General features: G+C 42.0%; 1 protein-coding gene across 11 annotated transcripts in view; it reads left to right on the top strand.

Annotated features, from left to right (window-relative positions):
- The window catches only part of LOC124305098 (Down syndrome cell adhesion molecule-like protein Dscam2), a 50214-nt gene that overhangs the window by 11276 nt on the left and 19891 nt on the right, over positions 1–19047 (top strand). For 10 of the 11 annotated variants that reach the window (XM_046764132.1, XM_046764129.1, XM_046764130.1 and 7 more), the window contains exons 2-6: positions 4701–5021; positions 6162–6323; positions 6615–6764; positions 11865–11982; positions 17885–18128. In XM_046764132.1, the coding sequence (XP_046620088.1) occupies positions 4701–5021; positions 6162–6323; positions 6615–6764; positions 11865–11982; positions 17885–18128 (995 nt within the window). Of the gene's footprint in view, positions 1–117; positions 231–973; positions 1110–4700; positions 5022–6161; positions 6324–6614; positions 6765–11864; positions 11983–17884; positions 18129–19047 lie in introns of all 11 variants that reach the window. The other variant, XM_046764131.1, reaches the window with a different exon arrangement.

Below are 19047 nucleotides of genomic sequence, written 5' to 3'. Positions count from 1 at the left end.
GAAAAATGAGTATTTCTTCTCTCCTTTGTTCCCTTTTCGTATTAACAAAACCGCACAAGGTGGAATAAAGCGAATTCATCAGTATTGAACATTCGGCTCTGTCTTCACTGTCTGCAGACCCATTAACTCCTGCACGAGTCAACCAGCGACACCTAAGTTTCATGTGCTGCCAGATGTCACAGATCAATCGACGGCAATGCCCCAAAGTTCTGATTTCTAATGATGCTTTGGTGAGTATAGTTTACGTGCCATGTGTTCGACGTGATACAGTCAAATGGCGGGAATCAATCATTTTGAACATGATGCGCGTTGACTGATGGAGAAGTGGTCCCAAGTGTGATACGCTTTAGCGCGAGCCGTCGGTAGTGGAAATTCTCCACGAAATTGGTCGATTTTCGAGGCCTAGTCGGATCAACGGGTGATGCAATTAAGTTAAGGATGGGCTAAGTTGTTCCGGGTTAGGTGTGGTGGAAGGTGTACCAGGATTAAATTGGGTTAAATTAGGTTTGGCATGGGGTATATTCGTTCCCCAAGGTACTTGGCGATACTACTAGTTGTATGCACAGGCAGGTGACACTAACGTCTCCGAGCACCTGCTCTGTAAGGTACTTTTCAGATCTCGTAAACTACCAACACGATGTTTAGTTGAGTTGGCTGTCCTCAATTTCATCTGGGAATGGGTCTACGACAAAGACTACACCACCTTTCTTTTCTACAAAGCACGCTCGTGTCTGTGTAAGGTTTTGTGCTCAACTCCGCCCGTCTGATCACAATCGAATAACAATTTGTTACCTCGACCCGTTGATGCAGCGGTATTAAGCAGGACTCGGGAGTGATGATTAATATCACGACAGTGGGACGAGAGCATTGTTTACCTTTTAATAAACGATCGTAGCATCCCGGGAAGGACGAACAAATGCTAAATTCTGAAGGTAACTTGTTCGAAGCATAATATTTTCATTCCCGACTGCAGGAATTCTTCCCCTCGAGGGACTCGAAGAGTTCTATGCTAATTCAAGAGGCAGTGCCGTATGCAACGTTCATGATTTCGAAGTGAGGTGGAATGTGTAATGCAGCTGATGGGGAAAATGCACCTCTAATAAATGAAGGTAAATTGTGCCAGTTTAAGATTGACTCTTGTAGTGCTGAAGTTCGGTAAACTGCAAATTTTGCAATAACCAACTTGTTGTTATGCATAACAAGACTGCAATGACTCGAGAATACGAAAATAAGATCCGCTGAGTTAGCTCGGACTTTTCAGTCAGCAGGACTGGGGAGACTGAAGTAAACGAAACTGACGATCAGAATTTACGGCTCGTTCATAAAACTTTACGCTGAACCTGTTTCCTCTCGATAAGGCCAATCAAAGAGCTCTTTGACACGACAGAAACACTCACGTTGAAAAGATTAGTACAGGCTTGTGACGATCAGGTATTGCCTTGTCTTTGGTCGGCTAAGAGAAAAGTAGAGAGGAAAACGGTGACGATTCTTTAGTCTGATATTTTTTTTGACATGAGGGATGTCATTGTCATGCCTAGCAAGACGCCATTATTCGTGTCGCAGGATCTCTGACGCCTTCTCTTTTTCTTCAATTCCATTAATTGAATAAACGGGGCCTGTATCCAGCGACAAAATGATATCTGGGTGAACAAAAACGTCAGCCGCAGACTTTTAAAACTTTTTATTCAACTTTTATTCAAATATAAATTTTCATTCTACCTCGGGTTGTTTATCTTATTTCAAGTCATTAAACTTACCTCCATGCTAGCCCGCGTTATGACACAGTAACAAAACATTTCCGCGCTGAAACTGAAAAATTGAAATTTTCAGTCTTTGCATGTTTTTAATATACACAAATGTGAATCGTCAATTCAAGTGAATCGTCAATTCAATAACGAAGCCAATTTTGTTGACAATGAAATTCGATGGAACGAAATTAGTGCTGCTTCTTCGGCTTGTTCATTCTCCACTTTGAAGCCAACTTGTCGTGCAAGCATCCTCCAAATTGCATGAAAGCATTTTTAACATGCCTCAACTATAGTGTGTTTGCTGGAAGTAGCAAGACTGGATGAGAGTAGTTAATGAGAGTTACTATTGTTACTGCTCTTGCAATAAAAAGCGTGTGGATAGCTTGCCTCGCTGAATAGGTAAGGTGGGTAGGTAGGTAGGTAGGTCGGTAAATAGTCATGTAGATAGGTATACATTTCTGTGTGGTCATTGTACCGCAAACTGGCACCTCGAGAACGTTTACTTGGTATAATGCTGAGCTTATGTTGAAGTAAAATTATGTACACTTCTCAATCAAAACAAATCGCGAGTAAATACAATTTACACGGTTCGAGAATTTCAGCAGATTTTTGGCGCTCCTGGCCAGGTAATTAATTACAAATCCGTCGAATACCAAAGGTAAAACTTTAATAAGTGAAAAAATGAGCTGGACACGACGATTGTTCCTCGATGAATAGAAATTTTTACCAAGTCACCGCTAATCAGTTACTCGACAATAAGCCTCGTGTACCGTGGATTAAAAGAAGTCTTCTAATTTACCAAATACTGTGCAAAGCGGGGAGAATGAGGTGAGGGAGATTAAGGGAGAGACATGGACCAGCAGCTCGGCGCTTCGCGATGTGGATGCTGGAAACGTCCGAGAGCACGGGAAGGCAGAGTCTGGCGGGGTGGTGGCGTGCTGCAGGGGACCGGACCTACAACACACAATCTCTATGTATGAGGTTCTCGACTCTCCCAGCTTCCTAAGTACACAGTATATTTGCATTTCGGTCTTTGTGTGCCAACGTGTGCTCGGAAGCTGCAGCAAACCCTCCACCGCAAAATTGAACTGGCATTACCGTTCACTGTTTACAAAAGTCAAATCAAAGCATTATGGAGCTTTGCCCTTCTCGCGGACAGCTAACAGACTTTTTCCCGATGCTTATCAGGAATTACTCTGCTCCTATCCACGTTTCTCTTTCTAATTGCCAGCTTTCAACTGGCTGAAAAATTCTCCATTCCCTGCGAAATATATGTTGTATGCAAACATGTACTCGAAGAGCTTTCACATGGGATTATCCTCTTTGAACCGGGGACGCAATGCTAGTTAACTCTCGAGACGTTGCAAGTGGGACAATGGAAACATGATCAATTCTCTTCGGTATGATCGGAGCACCACTAGCGGCAAAGACGTAGGAGATTTTAATTGGTGGTATTGGTTGCTAAGCACACGCGAAAGACGTATTTATACGGCAACAAGCCGTTTCAGAACCGGTATCCATTGATCATCCCGTTGTATTGATCTTGAATTCGTTTAGGATTGAATGGAAAATTATCTTGCAGCGTGAGTTTGCGGTGTACCCTGAAATTTGTAGTATACTGTTGAGAACTTGGCACAGTCTTTAGAAACTGCCACTTCCACTGCAATGCGTAACGACCTCATGCAAGTGGTTTTGGCATAATTAAAAATGGTTACCGAAGTTGCCAAGGGGCCGTGTTATGGGGGTTTTAATTATTGATGAAACACTCCCCTCGCGTTAGTTTTGAAACGGCGACCAGCCAGCCTTGGATAGCGGTGAAATGAGACGACAGGAGGATGATCGGAATGAGCTGAAGGAACAATGGAAACAGTACATTGAAATGGGAAAGTTGGTTTGCATTGTTGGACCAACAACAGCGAGCCCCGTGTCTGTGAGGCACAACTGCACAGACGCGTCTGCCCACTGCAGACTAAAAAAAGGTACATATTCTAAGCCTCGAGGATAGATGAGCCGTGATAGCGGAAGTACGCGATTTTTCCATACAGCGAGATGCACTCGACGGAGCTTAATTGAGGAATACTTTCCCCGGTGCATTGCACATTGCTTCGCGTTCGATCTCCGCAAATTGGCTTCTTTCAGGACAGCTAAGATCTAAAAAATCACTTGTTCTTAAGGCTACAAAACTCTTCAACGAAATGATTACTTCCAAGCAAAAACGGTTTCGCAACAACCCTGGAAAAAAATCCAGCTGCACATCAATTCAGTACGAGAGGGAAGAAACGCTTGTAATTGCTTGTTAAAAAGTATTTGAAAAGGTACTACCTCATCAGAATATCCACACAATAGCCAGGCTATCGCTTGAGGATTCCCCCTTTGAGACCCTCGAGTGCACCGAAGGGTGGAGCTAGAGTACCTTGAAGACTAGCGTACAGCCGGCCACGTGTGGAATCCACTCGTATACACCCTAGCCCCACATCCCAATCTTCACGTCAACTCAAGTCTGATGAAGATGTGTTTCATCAACTGTTGAGGAACTCTCTTCATGTTGCATAAGCATAAAAAGCTTCGTGTACCAGTCTTATGATTGTCGAAAACGTTTTTGACTGGTAATTTCAGTAATTTGACGACACCTACACTTAAACATACCTGTATTTCTAAATACGTCACTGATATTTAGGTTTCACCTTGTCCCCGGAATTTCAAATTCCAGACCAAATCTCCTCGGTGCCCTCTAACGTTCAAAGATTTCCAGAATTGTTGAGACAATTCAGAATTATTGTTGGTCCATTCATCGTTAAATCTAGTGAGATGCTGTGCACCTGACATGCATGAAACACTGAATGCAACACTGAGAAAAATTTCGATAAAAAAAAAAACATAATGAGGATTGAAATAATCCTCCAGCAATGCTTGATTGAATTAACCCGTACATGCTTTCGTGGCTTGTTTCAGGAAGTAAAGCTTCCTATGAAACTCAGGGTCCCAGTTTCACAACAGAGCCATTATCGAGGGTGGAATTTACGAATGTCAGTGGAGGCAAAGTCGAATGCACTGCGAGGGGTAATCCTGCACCAACGGTAGACTGGCTGGCAGCAGACAGCGGCAGAGTAGCCAGCATTCCCGGAATCAGGCACGTGCTTGAGAATGGCACCATTCATTTTCCACCCTTCGAGGCAGAAGCGTTCAGACAGGACGTTCACTGGGCTATTTACAAGTGCACAGCGGTCAACAGTGTCGGCGCGGTCGTCAGTCGAGATGTCACCATCAGAGCGGGTGAGTGTTTCCCTAACAATAAAATCAATTTCGAGTCTCGACCGAATGCCGTGACACCATCTTTAATTCAAGTACCTAATTCTTTTCCTCCTTCACGGAATTATCCTTTGCGGATGGAATAATGCGAGATGCAAATTTCTTCTGGAAAACTGCGAAAGAGGTCAAAATTTGGGGAAGAAATAAAATTCAAGAAAAATGGTTTAGCCCGAAGTAAGAGAAGGTGTGTGTTAGGTGATTAATTCACTGCCCTCAGAGGACGTCAGAAGCGCATTCAGACTTCCGTAGTCATAATTATGCTCCATCCATCAATCATGCTATCTTCTCCTGACTCCAACCATTCACCAAGAAACAAACGTCACCCCGCTTCTACCTCACGGTGATAACATTAAATTAAGACTGTTGATCATGATCCCTTCAGCTCTAATCTGTCACTCAGTTGGTCTTTCATTTCCGATTTTACCCTGATTTTTGACTGCGATCTGTATTCGCTTATGAAAATACATAAACGTGCATCATCTGTGACAGTAATCGGGCTAAACGAAGATAACATTGTAGGAACTGTGGTCCAATACTTATTTTCTCTCGGTACTCTCAATGCCTGATATTTTCGACAGCCGGAACTGATATCGTATCGCATCTACAAGCAGCTACATTTTTACGGTTTATGTCAAACGGCCCAATCTGTGTTTATTTTTTCACGAGCAGATTGTGAGATTCTTTAAATCAGTCGTTTCAGCGCAGCTACGTGAATATTTCGCAATATTCATGGCTTATAAGCTCGACGTAACGTGAAAGGCGAAGCTTAGAGCGCAGAAAGTAAAATGCCGGTTGGCTTTGTGCTCGACTGGGTTTTCTAGTAACGGACGTTTCGCATGCTTCCGAGTAGGGAGGCAGGTTTAGAGGGTTGATGAGTGGTTGGTGAGTCTGCTTCTGCCTCCACACCTACCTCGTTTCCTGAGTACGATTCGAAGGTAGAAAACTCAGCGCGTTTTTACGCCGCGCGGAGGTCTAGTGGTTTTTGGAACGGCAACGGCGGGGTCCCTCAGCTTCTTGGCCCCGTTCAAGAGCCCAGATATTTCTTTTTTCTCTTTCTCTCTCGATCTTTCAAGCCTATACCGTTTCCCCCTGTGTTTGTCGTAGTGGTTAATCAACGCTATGACGCTGAGGTTCAAAGTCCCGGCGGTTTTCTGGGCAACAACGTTCTCATGCGATGCAGCGTTCCAAGTTTTGTACGCGAGCACGTCACCGTTACTTCCTGGCTGCAGGAGCCATCTTTCAACATTTATCCGTCAACCACAAGCGGTAAGTTGATAAATAGCATCGAAACTTGGTGAATACTTCCAGAACGATTCACATAAGCCATCTTTTACTATAAACAATCAGATAAAAGGACCAATTTGTTGAATGATTAGCACTGAAAATTACCGATAGAAAACAATGAAGAGAGTTTGATGCGTAACATTTACGTAGAATACATGTGTAAAAATTGAACTCGATCCGAGCGAAACCACCCTCAATGAAGTTTTTTAATTTGAATTGACACGTCAAACACAGCAGCAAACCATTATCGAGTTCCCGCTGTTTGTTTTGCAGATGGTAAATACCATATGCTGCCCACTGGTGAATTGATGATAATTAATATATCGAGAAGTGACGCTCAGATGACCTACAGATGCAGAACTCACCATCGACTAACCCAGGAGCCAGTTGTCAGTAGCAACGTCGGTCGGGTTCAACTAACAGGCGAGTACCTATAATCTCAAAGCTCAAATTCCACCGAGTAATCAACCTGTTCACCATACAATATGCCTTGCAGTAGTGAAAAAGTATATATTCGTTAATGTGATCACAGATTTTAACAACCTCGCAGACGCGGTGTGTGTATTTTGCAGTCCATGAAATGAGTTATAATATTAAATTAAACGTGCATACCCTGAAAACGGAATAATCCTGGTATATTTCCCCCTGCACGACGAAAAGTTCTCGGGAGGCTGTTAATTAAGTAAAAAATTCCTCTTGGCCTCACGGAATCATATAACCGGTATACGGACCGGAAAACGAGGATGGCAGCTCGATAAGGCTGCGTTGGTCTGCTGAAAAATGACTTTAAGATTGAAAATACCATGAAATCATGCGCGATATCACCAAATCTTATTTCCCACTCTTCCCATTTCAACCGATTAATGAGAGGTACGTATCTACTGAAATTTGTGCACCTGGGTTCCCGTTGGCCTCAGCTAATTATAGATTGCCCCGTCGATAGTTAGCTCACTCGACAGTCTCGATATAGGTAACCAAATCCCATCGGGTGACCTGAATCTGACTGATCGTTCATTTCTGAACATTGCGCGTCGATCAAACCGTCGAATAAACACTTCAGCACTAACGGTAAAAGCTGCCGTTTTGCTAATCAAGATAGTATAAATGGAATAAAAATTATTCGGGTGCTCGTCCCCGCTGCTAACAATCAGTATCGAACGTAATCTGAGTGTACATGGTGTGAAAACTCCTACGACACGCCCCTTTCTTCGAAATCAAAGCCTTTGAGTAAATTTTGTACCCACTGTGTAAAGAAATCCCTATATTGTTAGGGAATTATTTATCGCGTAGAGCGTCTCAGGATGTTTTTAAAAAGACCCGCTCATCTTTTCCCTACGCAAATTCAGCGTCGCAACAATTGATCACCACCGATCTAGGGTATTTTGGCGCAGCTGGTACCGATCTTCCTTAAGTCCAGTCCAGCGCGAAAGAGAAACTTTTTTAAAGAAAGAAGCAGCACTTCTGGAATTGTACTTTATTTGATTTCTATCTATTTGGCGAAAGCTCGGAGCCACCGTGCTTCAGCTAGGCGAACAGAAGGACTATCAGCGGTAGGTCTTTCATAACTCAAAGTACAAGCTGCCATGTCGGTGCAGGTGGCATCCCTGTGAAACCAATCTATCCCTTACAACCACAGACGCGCATTCACAAACCACGGCCCATTCCTTCGCCCTGGAGCAGTGGAGCTCCTCATATTGTTAGATCGAATTCCGTACCTCGTCTCACTTCCCCGGCCAACCATCGGCGTGAGATCTAACCTAAAAGTCACGCGAAACACATGCGAAGATTCCTTCGAGTGAGACTTTTCACGAGCGCCGAACGTGGCATATCAGAAATCAAATTTTGCTGTAACTCACTTCCGTTCTCACTCCACGAACTCGGATTAAAGGTTCTTTGTGAAGTCGTTGTACCCGAGATATGATACGTTGTGTAAACTTCGATCAATATTCTCACCTCTACCTTACAAAGGGTCATTCTGCAAACTTGATCTTTTGCTTCAATCTTTCTATAACAGAACTAGATTTGGTGGTTTTACTGCTAATGTCAACCCGATGTTTGAAAGTTTACAAATTTTCTGAAGCTAATCGAGTATTTTTTTTACATTCAATTTCATGACTCTTTTGAAAGACTTATGTGACCCTAACTTTACATTGTGTGCAATTTTTTATTCCGTTTTTTTTCATCCGCTACTCCCAATAGCGTTGTGCCACGAGTCAACAGACCGGTAAAAGTGAAATATGAAATCTAAATCTTAATCACGCTGTTCAAAAAATCCATTCCTATTTCAAATAGACTCACTTAGGCACTTTGAAACACCGTGTCAGATTCTCACCCGCCACGTACGAACCCATATCAAATTCCTGTTTCAGCTGTTGTGTGAATTTATTCGGAGGGAACACATTTTGCCGAATCATAATACAAGCACTGGTACGAACCGTATTGTTCGCGATATATCGGAAAGTTTTTTTACCAATATTCCAGTGCGTTTCGGACCATTATTCCAACTGCCCATCGGCAGGTAATTATAAACACAGAAAGCCGCTCATGTTCAGGTCCACTGCGGCTTTTCGTACAGTTATTCACAGGTCACCGGTGTTGCGTGTTATTTTAATCAAAGATATTGATGCGGACAAATGATCCGGCTTAGGAAGCAATTATTATCGTTCCTTCCAAAAGCATGAAATGACGCTTGGTTTGTGCCTATGAACCTAAACGCTACAGCTTCACCATACAGCGTATTAAAAAATATGAATTTACGCGTGATTTGAAACGAGCAAAAATCAGACAAAAATCAAAATTATCGGTAAAACAAACAACAGCTCTGAAAGCTTCAGCTGTGTCTCCGTTTAGCAGCTTCAGGGTAACTTGCAGAAATTTTCGAGCTGTACGAGGATAGCTGTATATTCCTAGGAGATGGAATCACTTACGCCCGTGTTTAAGGATGCAGACAACTGCAGGGATCAGAAATGGTCCTATACTATGGATCTTACATAATGGGGGAAAAAGCACTGACCAATAGTCGAATGTCTTCCTCCAGGTTTTCTCATATATAAATCAAGTCCAGCAAGAATCGAGACAGACATTAGACGGATATTTATCGAACAGTAGCAGCAGTTGATTTCAACCCAGCTTATGCACAAAAGAAAAATGTGGTGAAAAGCAGAGACAATCTTGGAGCCAGGATCTGCCTTTTAAATTCCTCATAGATATCGTTCGAAAGCGTCTAGCACAAACTTACACGGCAATTTGATAAGGACGAGATGAGGGGCGAGGCGTTTCAAAGTACGTTGTCAGCTCTTCTTCTTTCTCTGCAACGTCCGAAACGTTTCCGGAAATAACGATGACGCTAATAATAAGAGAAAGGACGGTGTAGCAGTCTAGGACTGAGAATTCCACGGCACACAACGGCGTTACTGCAGTGCGTTGTGACTGGAGGAATGTCCCTAAGTTGCCTGAACACACCCGAGCTCATACTACTGGAATGCAGAGACGGATAATTAGCCGGCTGACTGAAGTGCCGGCATCTCGAGACCCCCTTTCCAAGTTCTTCTGAAAATCAGAGGAGAATAACTCCGTGAGGGGATCTTATTATTCCGGCATTGATCGCATGTGCTTCTTCGTCCCTTACGGTTTTTATTCAGACTGAAACACCCTCGAAGGAAAGTCTCGTCAGTTTCTGCCGAAGTTTGATCTCTTGGCCGTAATTCATGAGGGTGAAGTTAGTCACGTTACTTTAACGATGCACGTTTTGGAAATTAGTTCGTTCGCTCCCTTAGGGTGGTCTGAAATTCAGCTGGTAAATCGTAACAACGAAAAGATCTACACATTTTTAAAAGCTAACTCCTTGAAAATCGTTCTAAAGATGAATAACGATTTATTTCATGATTTTTCGTTACGTTAACGTTACTAACTTTAGCCTTGTCGTAATTCAGGAATGTCGTTCCAGCTAGCGCGAGAAAAGGATTTTGTTTGCCCAATGTTCGGCGGTTCATTATTACGGCATCCCTTTTCTTTCGTTCGACCCTTCGTGCAAGCACGGCAATCTCGACGATGGTTGGTATTCGTGATGAAAGAACATATCGGATCAGACAGCGGGCGTAAGAGTTACGGATGATTATTAACGCCTGTGGATATCGCTGCCTCGCGTGTTCCGTTGTACTTGTATTTTACAAGGGTGAAAAATCGCTCCGTATTCATTTCGATGCTCGCCCTTCGGTAGGAAGAATATTCTGGCTATACTCTGTACGTACACCTACGTGTACAGCTGGATACGCATTATCCAGTCCCATAACTTTCCATTAGGACCCAAGCCTTTACACATGGCGACCCGTACACATGGTTTCGCTGTTTATAACTCGCCGGAATGTCTTTTCCCAATCTCATGAGAAAATCCTGTCCGATCCATCTGTAGTAAACATCCGTCAAGAAAGAACATGAAACGATTGCTTCTTTCTCTCTGCCTTACAAAGGGAGGCTACGACGCATGGAAAATCGATTCGATCCATGTTTAGTACACGTGTAGGTCATGACTAGGAATATATCAGGTTTGAACAGTAAGGGGCACTTCTCAGCCGTTTCCGAGAAATTAATTAATCAAAATTTCAGTGCGTTCATCTACGTGTACTAAAAATGGATTGAATCGCTGACCCATGCATCGCAGACCCCCCTTGTAAAGGGCAGATAACGATATCGAAAGTACGGAAGTGATTTTTGTAAGAATTAAAAGGTTTTAAAAGTTTTTGACGAATATAATTGTAACAGACACTTAAACAAATATCATTATTATTCGTCTACAACGATAGAGCTACTTGATGTGCAAGTTGAACTGTGAAAGAAAAATTTAGCGTGTATTGAAGAAGTTGACGAAGAAGCTCGCGAGAGGGATCCTCTTGGAGTTTCTTACTGCGCTGCGGGTCGGGTATCGTCGAGGTGCTGGGTCAGCTAACTTCTTCTCCAAGAACTCGGAATGCTTAACGGCTCTCTCACAGACTCGTATATCTCGGTTTATTTGCTACTTCACTCTCCAGCCGCGGCAGGAGAGTTTAGACTCCGGACGAGTCCGCGGATTACGACCGAAGCAGAAATTACCGATAACTAGTCCGGCTCCGTTTCCGTCCCATCCGGGAGGTTGCTGCATTAGACGGGTAAGGATGAAAGATTGCCCTTTACATCGTAGTCCAAATTAACCTCAGCGAAGAAGCATCGAGAGAGGAAAAATACACAACCGGTATTATACCGCTACACACTTTACAAATTACACTTGTGTACAAGCCAGCGCAAACAGGTATGATAATCATCGCAGAATCACTCGATACCCTTCGTTCGGTAATAACCTATCAATATTCATTTCAATTAGGCAATCGAGCTTCCAGCGTGTGGAAAGCCATGGTACATACATTTTGGGAGTCGATCATCTGCAGTATCAGCTCTCCATCCCGATTCCTCGGTCATTAATTACACTCGTCAGTTTCAGGAAAGTTTTCTCAAAATGCCTCGTTTAATGAGCTGCTTTTATGTCGACAGAAATCCGAGGATCGATGCCGCCGATACTCAATGAAAAGCTCGTCTACTTTTCTGCCCGCCTTGAAGACACCGTCGTCATTCCCTGCGTGGCCTACGCAAATCCACGTCCGGAAAACAGGTAACGATGATAAAAAATCGTAGAGAATACCTACGGCCACTTGCTTTTCATCTCGTCGCTGAACGCTGTGTGATTTGTCTGTATGTACGTTGTACGTGTATATTAGCACAGTCCTTTATAGGATTGTTTTTGAATTTTTATGCTCCTAAGGGTTTAACCGCTATCAAATCGATTAAAAAAGAATTCCCTGAAAATTTGAGCTTTCTGCATCAACCCTACGATAGTCGGCTTTGCGATCGAACTATCTTATGGAACTAGCGTGGGAAAAACGTTTATTGCTCTTTGAAGTTTTACAAGTCGTGGACTAGTATGCTGACATTAATGGAAAATACATATTTTTGTGGAGAATTGTGACCTTTGACCTGGACCATATCGACCGAGACTGAATTTTTTCAAATTTTTGGTTTCAGAGTTACATCGATCAATACTGGTAGAAAATAATTTTTCATTCTCGTTTATTATATAATGAGGTTTTAGAATAATGTAATTACACGAATCTATGTTAAATTTTGTAACATACAAGAAATATACAGCATATTTTATAACACGATTGTTCATTTCGTAGCTATACTTGACAGAATGATATAATTATGTATAAATTAGACTTTACACGTTAGTTAACATATGAACTCTTTCATTTACGAATTTTATGCATCAGAGCTTTTCTTAAAGACACTTCAATTCTCCACAAAAATATGTATCCTCCATTATTGTGGGTATATTCGTCAACGACATATAAAATTTCAAAGAGAAAAAAAAGTTCTCCATCTGCTATTTCCATAAGAAGCTTCGGTCGCAAAGCGGACTGTCTTCAGGTTGGTACAGGGAGCTCAAATTTTCAGTGATTTTTTTTTCAGCAATTTGAAAGCGTTTAAACCCCTGGCAGCATTAAAATTCGAAAACAACCCTATTAAGGACCATCCTAGTGTATATAATATACGGTACGCCTAGAGCGGTTGTATTATAGAAATTGGCTATGCGCAAAGCATGGCGGAGGTCGGGAGCCGGAAGCCGCCTTGTAATTGTGAAATTGGCTAGTGTACGTTGTTAACGTGACGAAGCTGATCCCGGCTGCGGAGACCGCAAAACGCGAAATTCCCCTGGACGCTTCAATTATCGCAATCAATTAAACGCATTCAGTCGCCTTTGCTGCGCTTGGCTGTTGGCCCAGTCTGCTGGCCGGCATCTCGATGCATTCCACCATTGTGCCAGGTCCGGCATCTGGAACTATAATTTGGTTTGCCTGGTTCGACTTCACGTACCGCGTATACGCCTGTAGTGGATATGCGCCATTTGCCGTTACCACAACGTGACAACGAATCGTTGAAATGTTTCCTTGACATAATGATATGCTGTACTAATAATGACTAAAAATGATTGATTATATTTTCCCGATTAATCGAGTATAATCGATTATTTTTCAAACTCGATTATTCTTCCTCCCATGAACGAAGCAATGCAACATCAATTTATGTAATTAGAGTATCAATTGTTATCATTGTCTTACTTACTAAGTATACTTAGTTGATACAATAAGTGAAAGATAATGAATGTTTTCGCCTGAAATTGAAAAATATTTTTAACGAAACTATACGTTATCAAAAAACTTTTCCGCTATTAAGACTACATACTGAAATAGACGAAATTTTGGTTTCATATGCACCGTTTCAAAAAAATACAACATTATCGATTAATTTTTACGGATTCAATCGAGTCGTGTTCGATTATTTTTCTGGACTCTTTTCAGCTTTTTCAGCTTAGTGACCATCTGTCTATACTTCTTATTGATACTTGATTTTCGTTGAAAACTCCAGCGTTAGAATGTTTTTAACTATTTTTTAGTGCATTTTTTTTCACGTGCAATCAACGTTTTTTGTGTGGTAGTATTTTCTCAACTTCATTTAATGCACGTTTTCAGAGGCAAGCGAATATTCCTTATATCTGCTGCTGGTTCGTGAAGATAGAGGAATCCTCCAAGAGTCTGGATATTATGTGAATAACTTAAATCGTCTGAATCTATCGAAGTCTGCGAGGTGAATTATTGTAATGTAAAAATCTCTGTTCATGTGTCGAGACGGGTGAAGCTATATTTTGTCTAGAATGCCGAGGCAAAATTAGATAAATTCCTTCTCGCAATACGCGTTCGATTTAATTAAGCAATTGTAAAATAAAACTGTAAGTCGGAAGGTATATAGACGACAATTCAATACTAGCAAAATGTAGTGTTTAGTTCCGTTTTGCAGAAACCGATCATCGATGGAATGTTGAAATCAGTCAAGATTCTGATATTTTTTCACTCGAAAGCACAGCTCCCAAGTTTGGATAAGCCTCCGTTAATTAATCACGGCTTGTTCTCGTGTATATGAACTTAATTCGAAATCAGCTAACTAGTACAGAAAAGTAAAAAATTCGCAGCGTGTTTCGTATCCTCGTTAGGTTGAGGGTGAAGCGGGTCGCTCAGAGTCGTTAACAAGCGTTGTTAGTGAGAATTAACTCAAATATTGTTTCTTGCAAAGTTACAGCTTATTGTTACCTCGCTTTGCTTTTCACTAGTATACCGAGATTATTATTACATTCCTTCTTACCTCCACCCTCTTTTCATTTACTTTTAGAAAATACTAATTAGGCGTACCTCTTCCTATATACATATTACATGTACCGATACATGTGTCCATGTAATACAATCTCTCCCTGGAGTAAAGAAGATCGAGTCGCTTCAGACGTCAATACGTACATACGTTGAATATTGTGCAGCACCAGCCATGGCTGGTGGGAATCGATAAACTAATTTGGTATCATTGTTACGTGAATTACCTGGAATTGGCATCGTTTTTCCTGACTACAATACCAAGAAACTCGATATCGTAATCAAAACGAAGCCTACTCGAGCCCACTAACGTAACATTCAAGTCCTTAAGCAATTAGTGTTAATTGCAACTACCCCATTCTCGGATTCACAAATAATTTGGCGTCAACCTAGTCGCCTGATGCATGAAAAGAAAACAGTGTGGCTCATTAAAAATCCGAGTTTCTACATTCCACGCAGTTCAAGATGAAATTTCTAAATTCTTGCTCCACAATAATAATCACACTAGGCGAAACTTTATTGTTACTTCGAGTATCACGGAGTTTATACCTTTTATTGCGAAATTAACCTTTTCTGAATCGAACCGCCTGAACAAACAACCGTGTTCCACCTAACCTAACCTAACCTAACCCAACCGAACTTTTTCTCAATCGAACCGCCTGAATATAAAATCGTGTTCCACGTGTATCTCGGAAAAAAACTCGTTGAAGAAAAAGCACGCAAGACGTTCAGTCATCTCATTATGGAAATGCGATACCTTTTAAACACAAAATGCTGCTCGGTGGGTTTTATCATCTGTGCCTTCAGCAGCTCTCGCCTTCTGTGATCGTCGTTACCCTGGCGAATGTCGATATTCTCCCTCGGGAGAAGGAAAAAAATCGCAACGACAGAAGAGAAAAAGGAGGAACTACATTTTCAGGTGGCTGAAGCAGCTCGGGATAGCTGCCAACAATATCACTGTATATAACCCGACCGGGAATGCACACTGCTGTATTTTCCATATTAATGCTAATTTTAAACATTGAACCTCCCTCTAAGACCTTCGAGGGTCCGTGAGGAAGGGCCAGACCTCCTCTTCGTACGTGATCTCGACTATCGCCACTTCGCCACCGCGGTGGCTTAAAACACTAATCGATTAAATCCAACGGCTGCAGCTGATGTAGATTCCTCATGAAATTATCAATTCAACAGGGATCAGAGGTGGATGGGATTTGAATGCAGACGATTTTTTCTTTTTCTTCTTCTCTTCTCGAGCGCGCGACACCCCGCTTGCAGCAACGACTGGTAGCGCCATTATCGCCAATCCATTGCTTCTCGTGATAACGGGTCGCTTCGTTTTACCTGGAAAATAAGCAACCAGATCTCCAAATTAAACGATCTGGAGTTGACAGGATTATAACGTGGTTGGGACGCCGGTTTGCAGCTCAATTACGCGACCGGAGAAAAATTATATGTATGGGAATTGGGGAGAATCATTCGGTTGGTTAAGCTCCGGTCGTTGAGTGCCGTAAGCCGTTTTCTGGGTCCAAAAAGCTGACGAGGGTAACTTCTTTCGACGCACGGTCTCATTTTATCGATTTCATATTATCATGTTGCAAGGACCCGCTGCAGCGCTGTCTTAAAGGCGAAATGACGGCTTCTTTCCCTCGAAAATCCACTCGTCAGATCTGAAATAACTCTTGCACCGGGATCCATAGTATCGCAAATTTTTCCTTGTCAATGAACTATGCAAATAAAACAGTTCCGATTGTATCGACAAATAGGATTGTCCGGAGAATGTAGACGCATCGATCATTCTTGTTAGTTTTTAGTTTATGACAGATCCAACTAATGCTGCATTAGTTCCCGCATGGATGCGACTAAAGGACACAAGTTTGTAATCCAATGTAACCTGCGGTGATAAATGCTTGTAATAACTAGGGCCAAAATAAATATGTCTTAAAAATTACAAAATATGTAGATATAATGTAGACTGGAAAATATGAAATACGTAGGAAAAAATGTTAAGCAAAGAATTATAGCTATTGTCAAATATGTCAAATAGTGATGTCAAAATAATGAAAATGACATAATTTATGTAAAAATAAAGTGTGCTACTCGACAATAGTTATTATTTTTTATTCCATATTTTTCCCATAAGTCTATACTATATGTACATACATATTTTGTAATTTTGAATAAATATTTATGCGGACCCTAGTAATAACAATAAATTGCAACAATACGATAAGCTATCGAATTATTGTTCTGCGGATCTGGTCAGGCGCGGGATCAGCCAAGCCTGATGAGTGTTGCGACTGGCAGATTTTCGCGGATGTGCTCGAAGTGATGTGGCCCTGAGCGCGTCCCTGAGAGCGTGGGCTTGACTCGACGGAGACAGATTGGCACAGAAGCAAATCACGCTGATTACGAATTCTGCTAGTGACAGGGCATCAAATATTTCACGTCTGTGGGTAAGCCACGTGGCTGAACATTCGCGCTAACGGATTCCGTCTACCAACATCTCTTTGTCATACCCGTTAATAACGGTGTGGAAGTTTACCAGACATGGGTCGACTGTCTAAAACCACGGCACTGTTCCTCCGTTTAGTTTGCCTCATTTTTATCGACTAGTCATAATCCACTGTCCTTCGCGGACAAGACAAACCACTTACATGCTCAGTCAATCTATTTTCAAAGAATCACCGAAAGGCTAAAATCTTTGGTGCTTAGCTTTTGCATGAGGTGTCGGATGAAAATGTAAGACAAGCTTGAATATTATACTAACGAATCGGAGAGTTAGAATTACTTATCCACTCCTGCTGTTTGCCCATAGGAGTTTATACATTTTTTTTATCCTTTTTCACCTTTTTTTCACCCCCAATCTGGGCAACCAAGCGTTGAATCATTTTTCAATTACGTTTCATTGTTTCAAAGTGGTTTTATAACCGATGATATGTCAGTGAGAATATTCAATATTTTCAGTGAAATCTGACTGACTGTATCGTTCAACGAGTTTTCTCTTGAAGGAAAGAATCAGTGGTGTGAGTGATTTGTGAGTAACACAGCTTGGAAGTTTGGATAACCGTTTTGATTGACTTTCAAAAGAAATAAACGACCAAACATTCTTGCGTGAGGAAACAAATGTTGAGGATTCAGTGAATAAGATATGCCGAATAAATCGTCAAATTTTCCACACTCATATACCATGGTTCGGAAATTTCAAGATTAATGGTTTACTTCATCCGACTGCCACGGTGGGCGTCCATATCTATTGCCACTCCAGCGACCAGCCAATTTCCCGATGGTCGATATTGACGGTGAATTTACTCTTAGGTGGTACTACAGACGAAATCAAAGAGAAGAGCCTGTGGAGGATTCCTCGGGTCGGTTAACAGTGCGCGATGGTTCGTTGGTCATCCAGGCTGTCCAAGAAGCCGATGCTGGTTCCTATCTTTGCATTGCGAGCAACAATCAAGGGAGTGAAACCCTTGAGGTACGACTGACCGTCTCGGCACCTCTGGGAGTCCACGTTCAGCCGGCAATCCAAATTGTTGACTTAGGAAAACCGGCCTATTTGGTAAGTGAATTTGGAATGGCTCAGAATTATTTTCTCTGTACAATTTTCCGTGGTAGAATATCCTTAATTATAGACTAGAACCATGTACGCTATAGCAAGGCAAAGAGAAAAAAAAATAAAAATGCCTGTCAATGGCAGTCGAAGAAATAAAATTATGACTTGCGATAGAGACGGGTATAAAGAGGGGTAAAAGAGTAGGTAAGTTGATCGCGAGAGTTGGAGATAATTAGCCGGAGTAATTAAAAGTTGTCCCGCCGAGTTCACCGAACTAAGAGTTTGAGGGCCGACTAAATACGCGGAGCCACGAGGCCACGAAGTGGCTCGCAAATAGTAGATTAACTCGCTATTGTCTGGGATACGACAGTTAGGGCTGAGTGAGTACCTACCGTAGGAATTTTTTACGCTACTGCAACTCAGGCTGCAGTCACGGGCCTCAGAGTCGTTCAATTATGGGGATGCAAAAGTTGGCCGACTAGAAATTCTGATCAGCTCGTTCCGGCCGTGTGCCACGCAGCACGGAACGCGATGCACGAAATCATACCTTGGCCAGAAAGGTGACACAACTAAAAAATTAGCGTTTTTCAGTTAATGCTACATTTCAATTGCCGAGATTCGAATCGATCACCATACCAATTAGTGACACTTGAGTAGTTGCGAAACTCGGCACCAGTGATCAGAAGTGTCGCTATCGCATCACAGCTAGCTTCAGAAAGTTCTTATGGCCAACTTCAACTTTGATTCGCATCATTCTATTGGGTGTGAATAAACTTTTTCAAAAAGGGTAAACACAACATCAACACATTAGAGTCTCCTTATACATCGTGCATGCAGAGAAGAAACTTCTTACTCACATATAAACCGGACACAGGAAAACAAATTCGAACTCACTGGTGATGAGAGAAATTAACGACAACAGAGT

The sequence above is a fragment of the Neodiprion virginianus genome, chromosome 5, assembly GCF_021901495.1.
Source record: "Neodiprion virginianus isolate iyNeoVirg1 chromosome 5, iyNeoVirg1.1, whole genome shotgun sequence".
Classification (NCBI taxonomy): domain Eukaryota; kingdom Metazoa; phylum Arthropoda; class Insecta; order Hymenoptera; family Diprionidae; genus Neodiprion; species Neodiprion virginianus.
The sequence above is the reverse complement of the archived record's forward strand: the minus strand, read 5'-3'. Positions and strand labels throughout refer to the sequence as shown.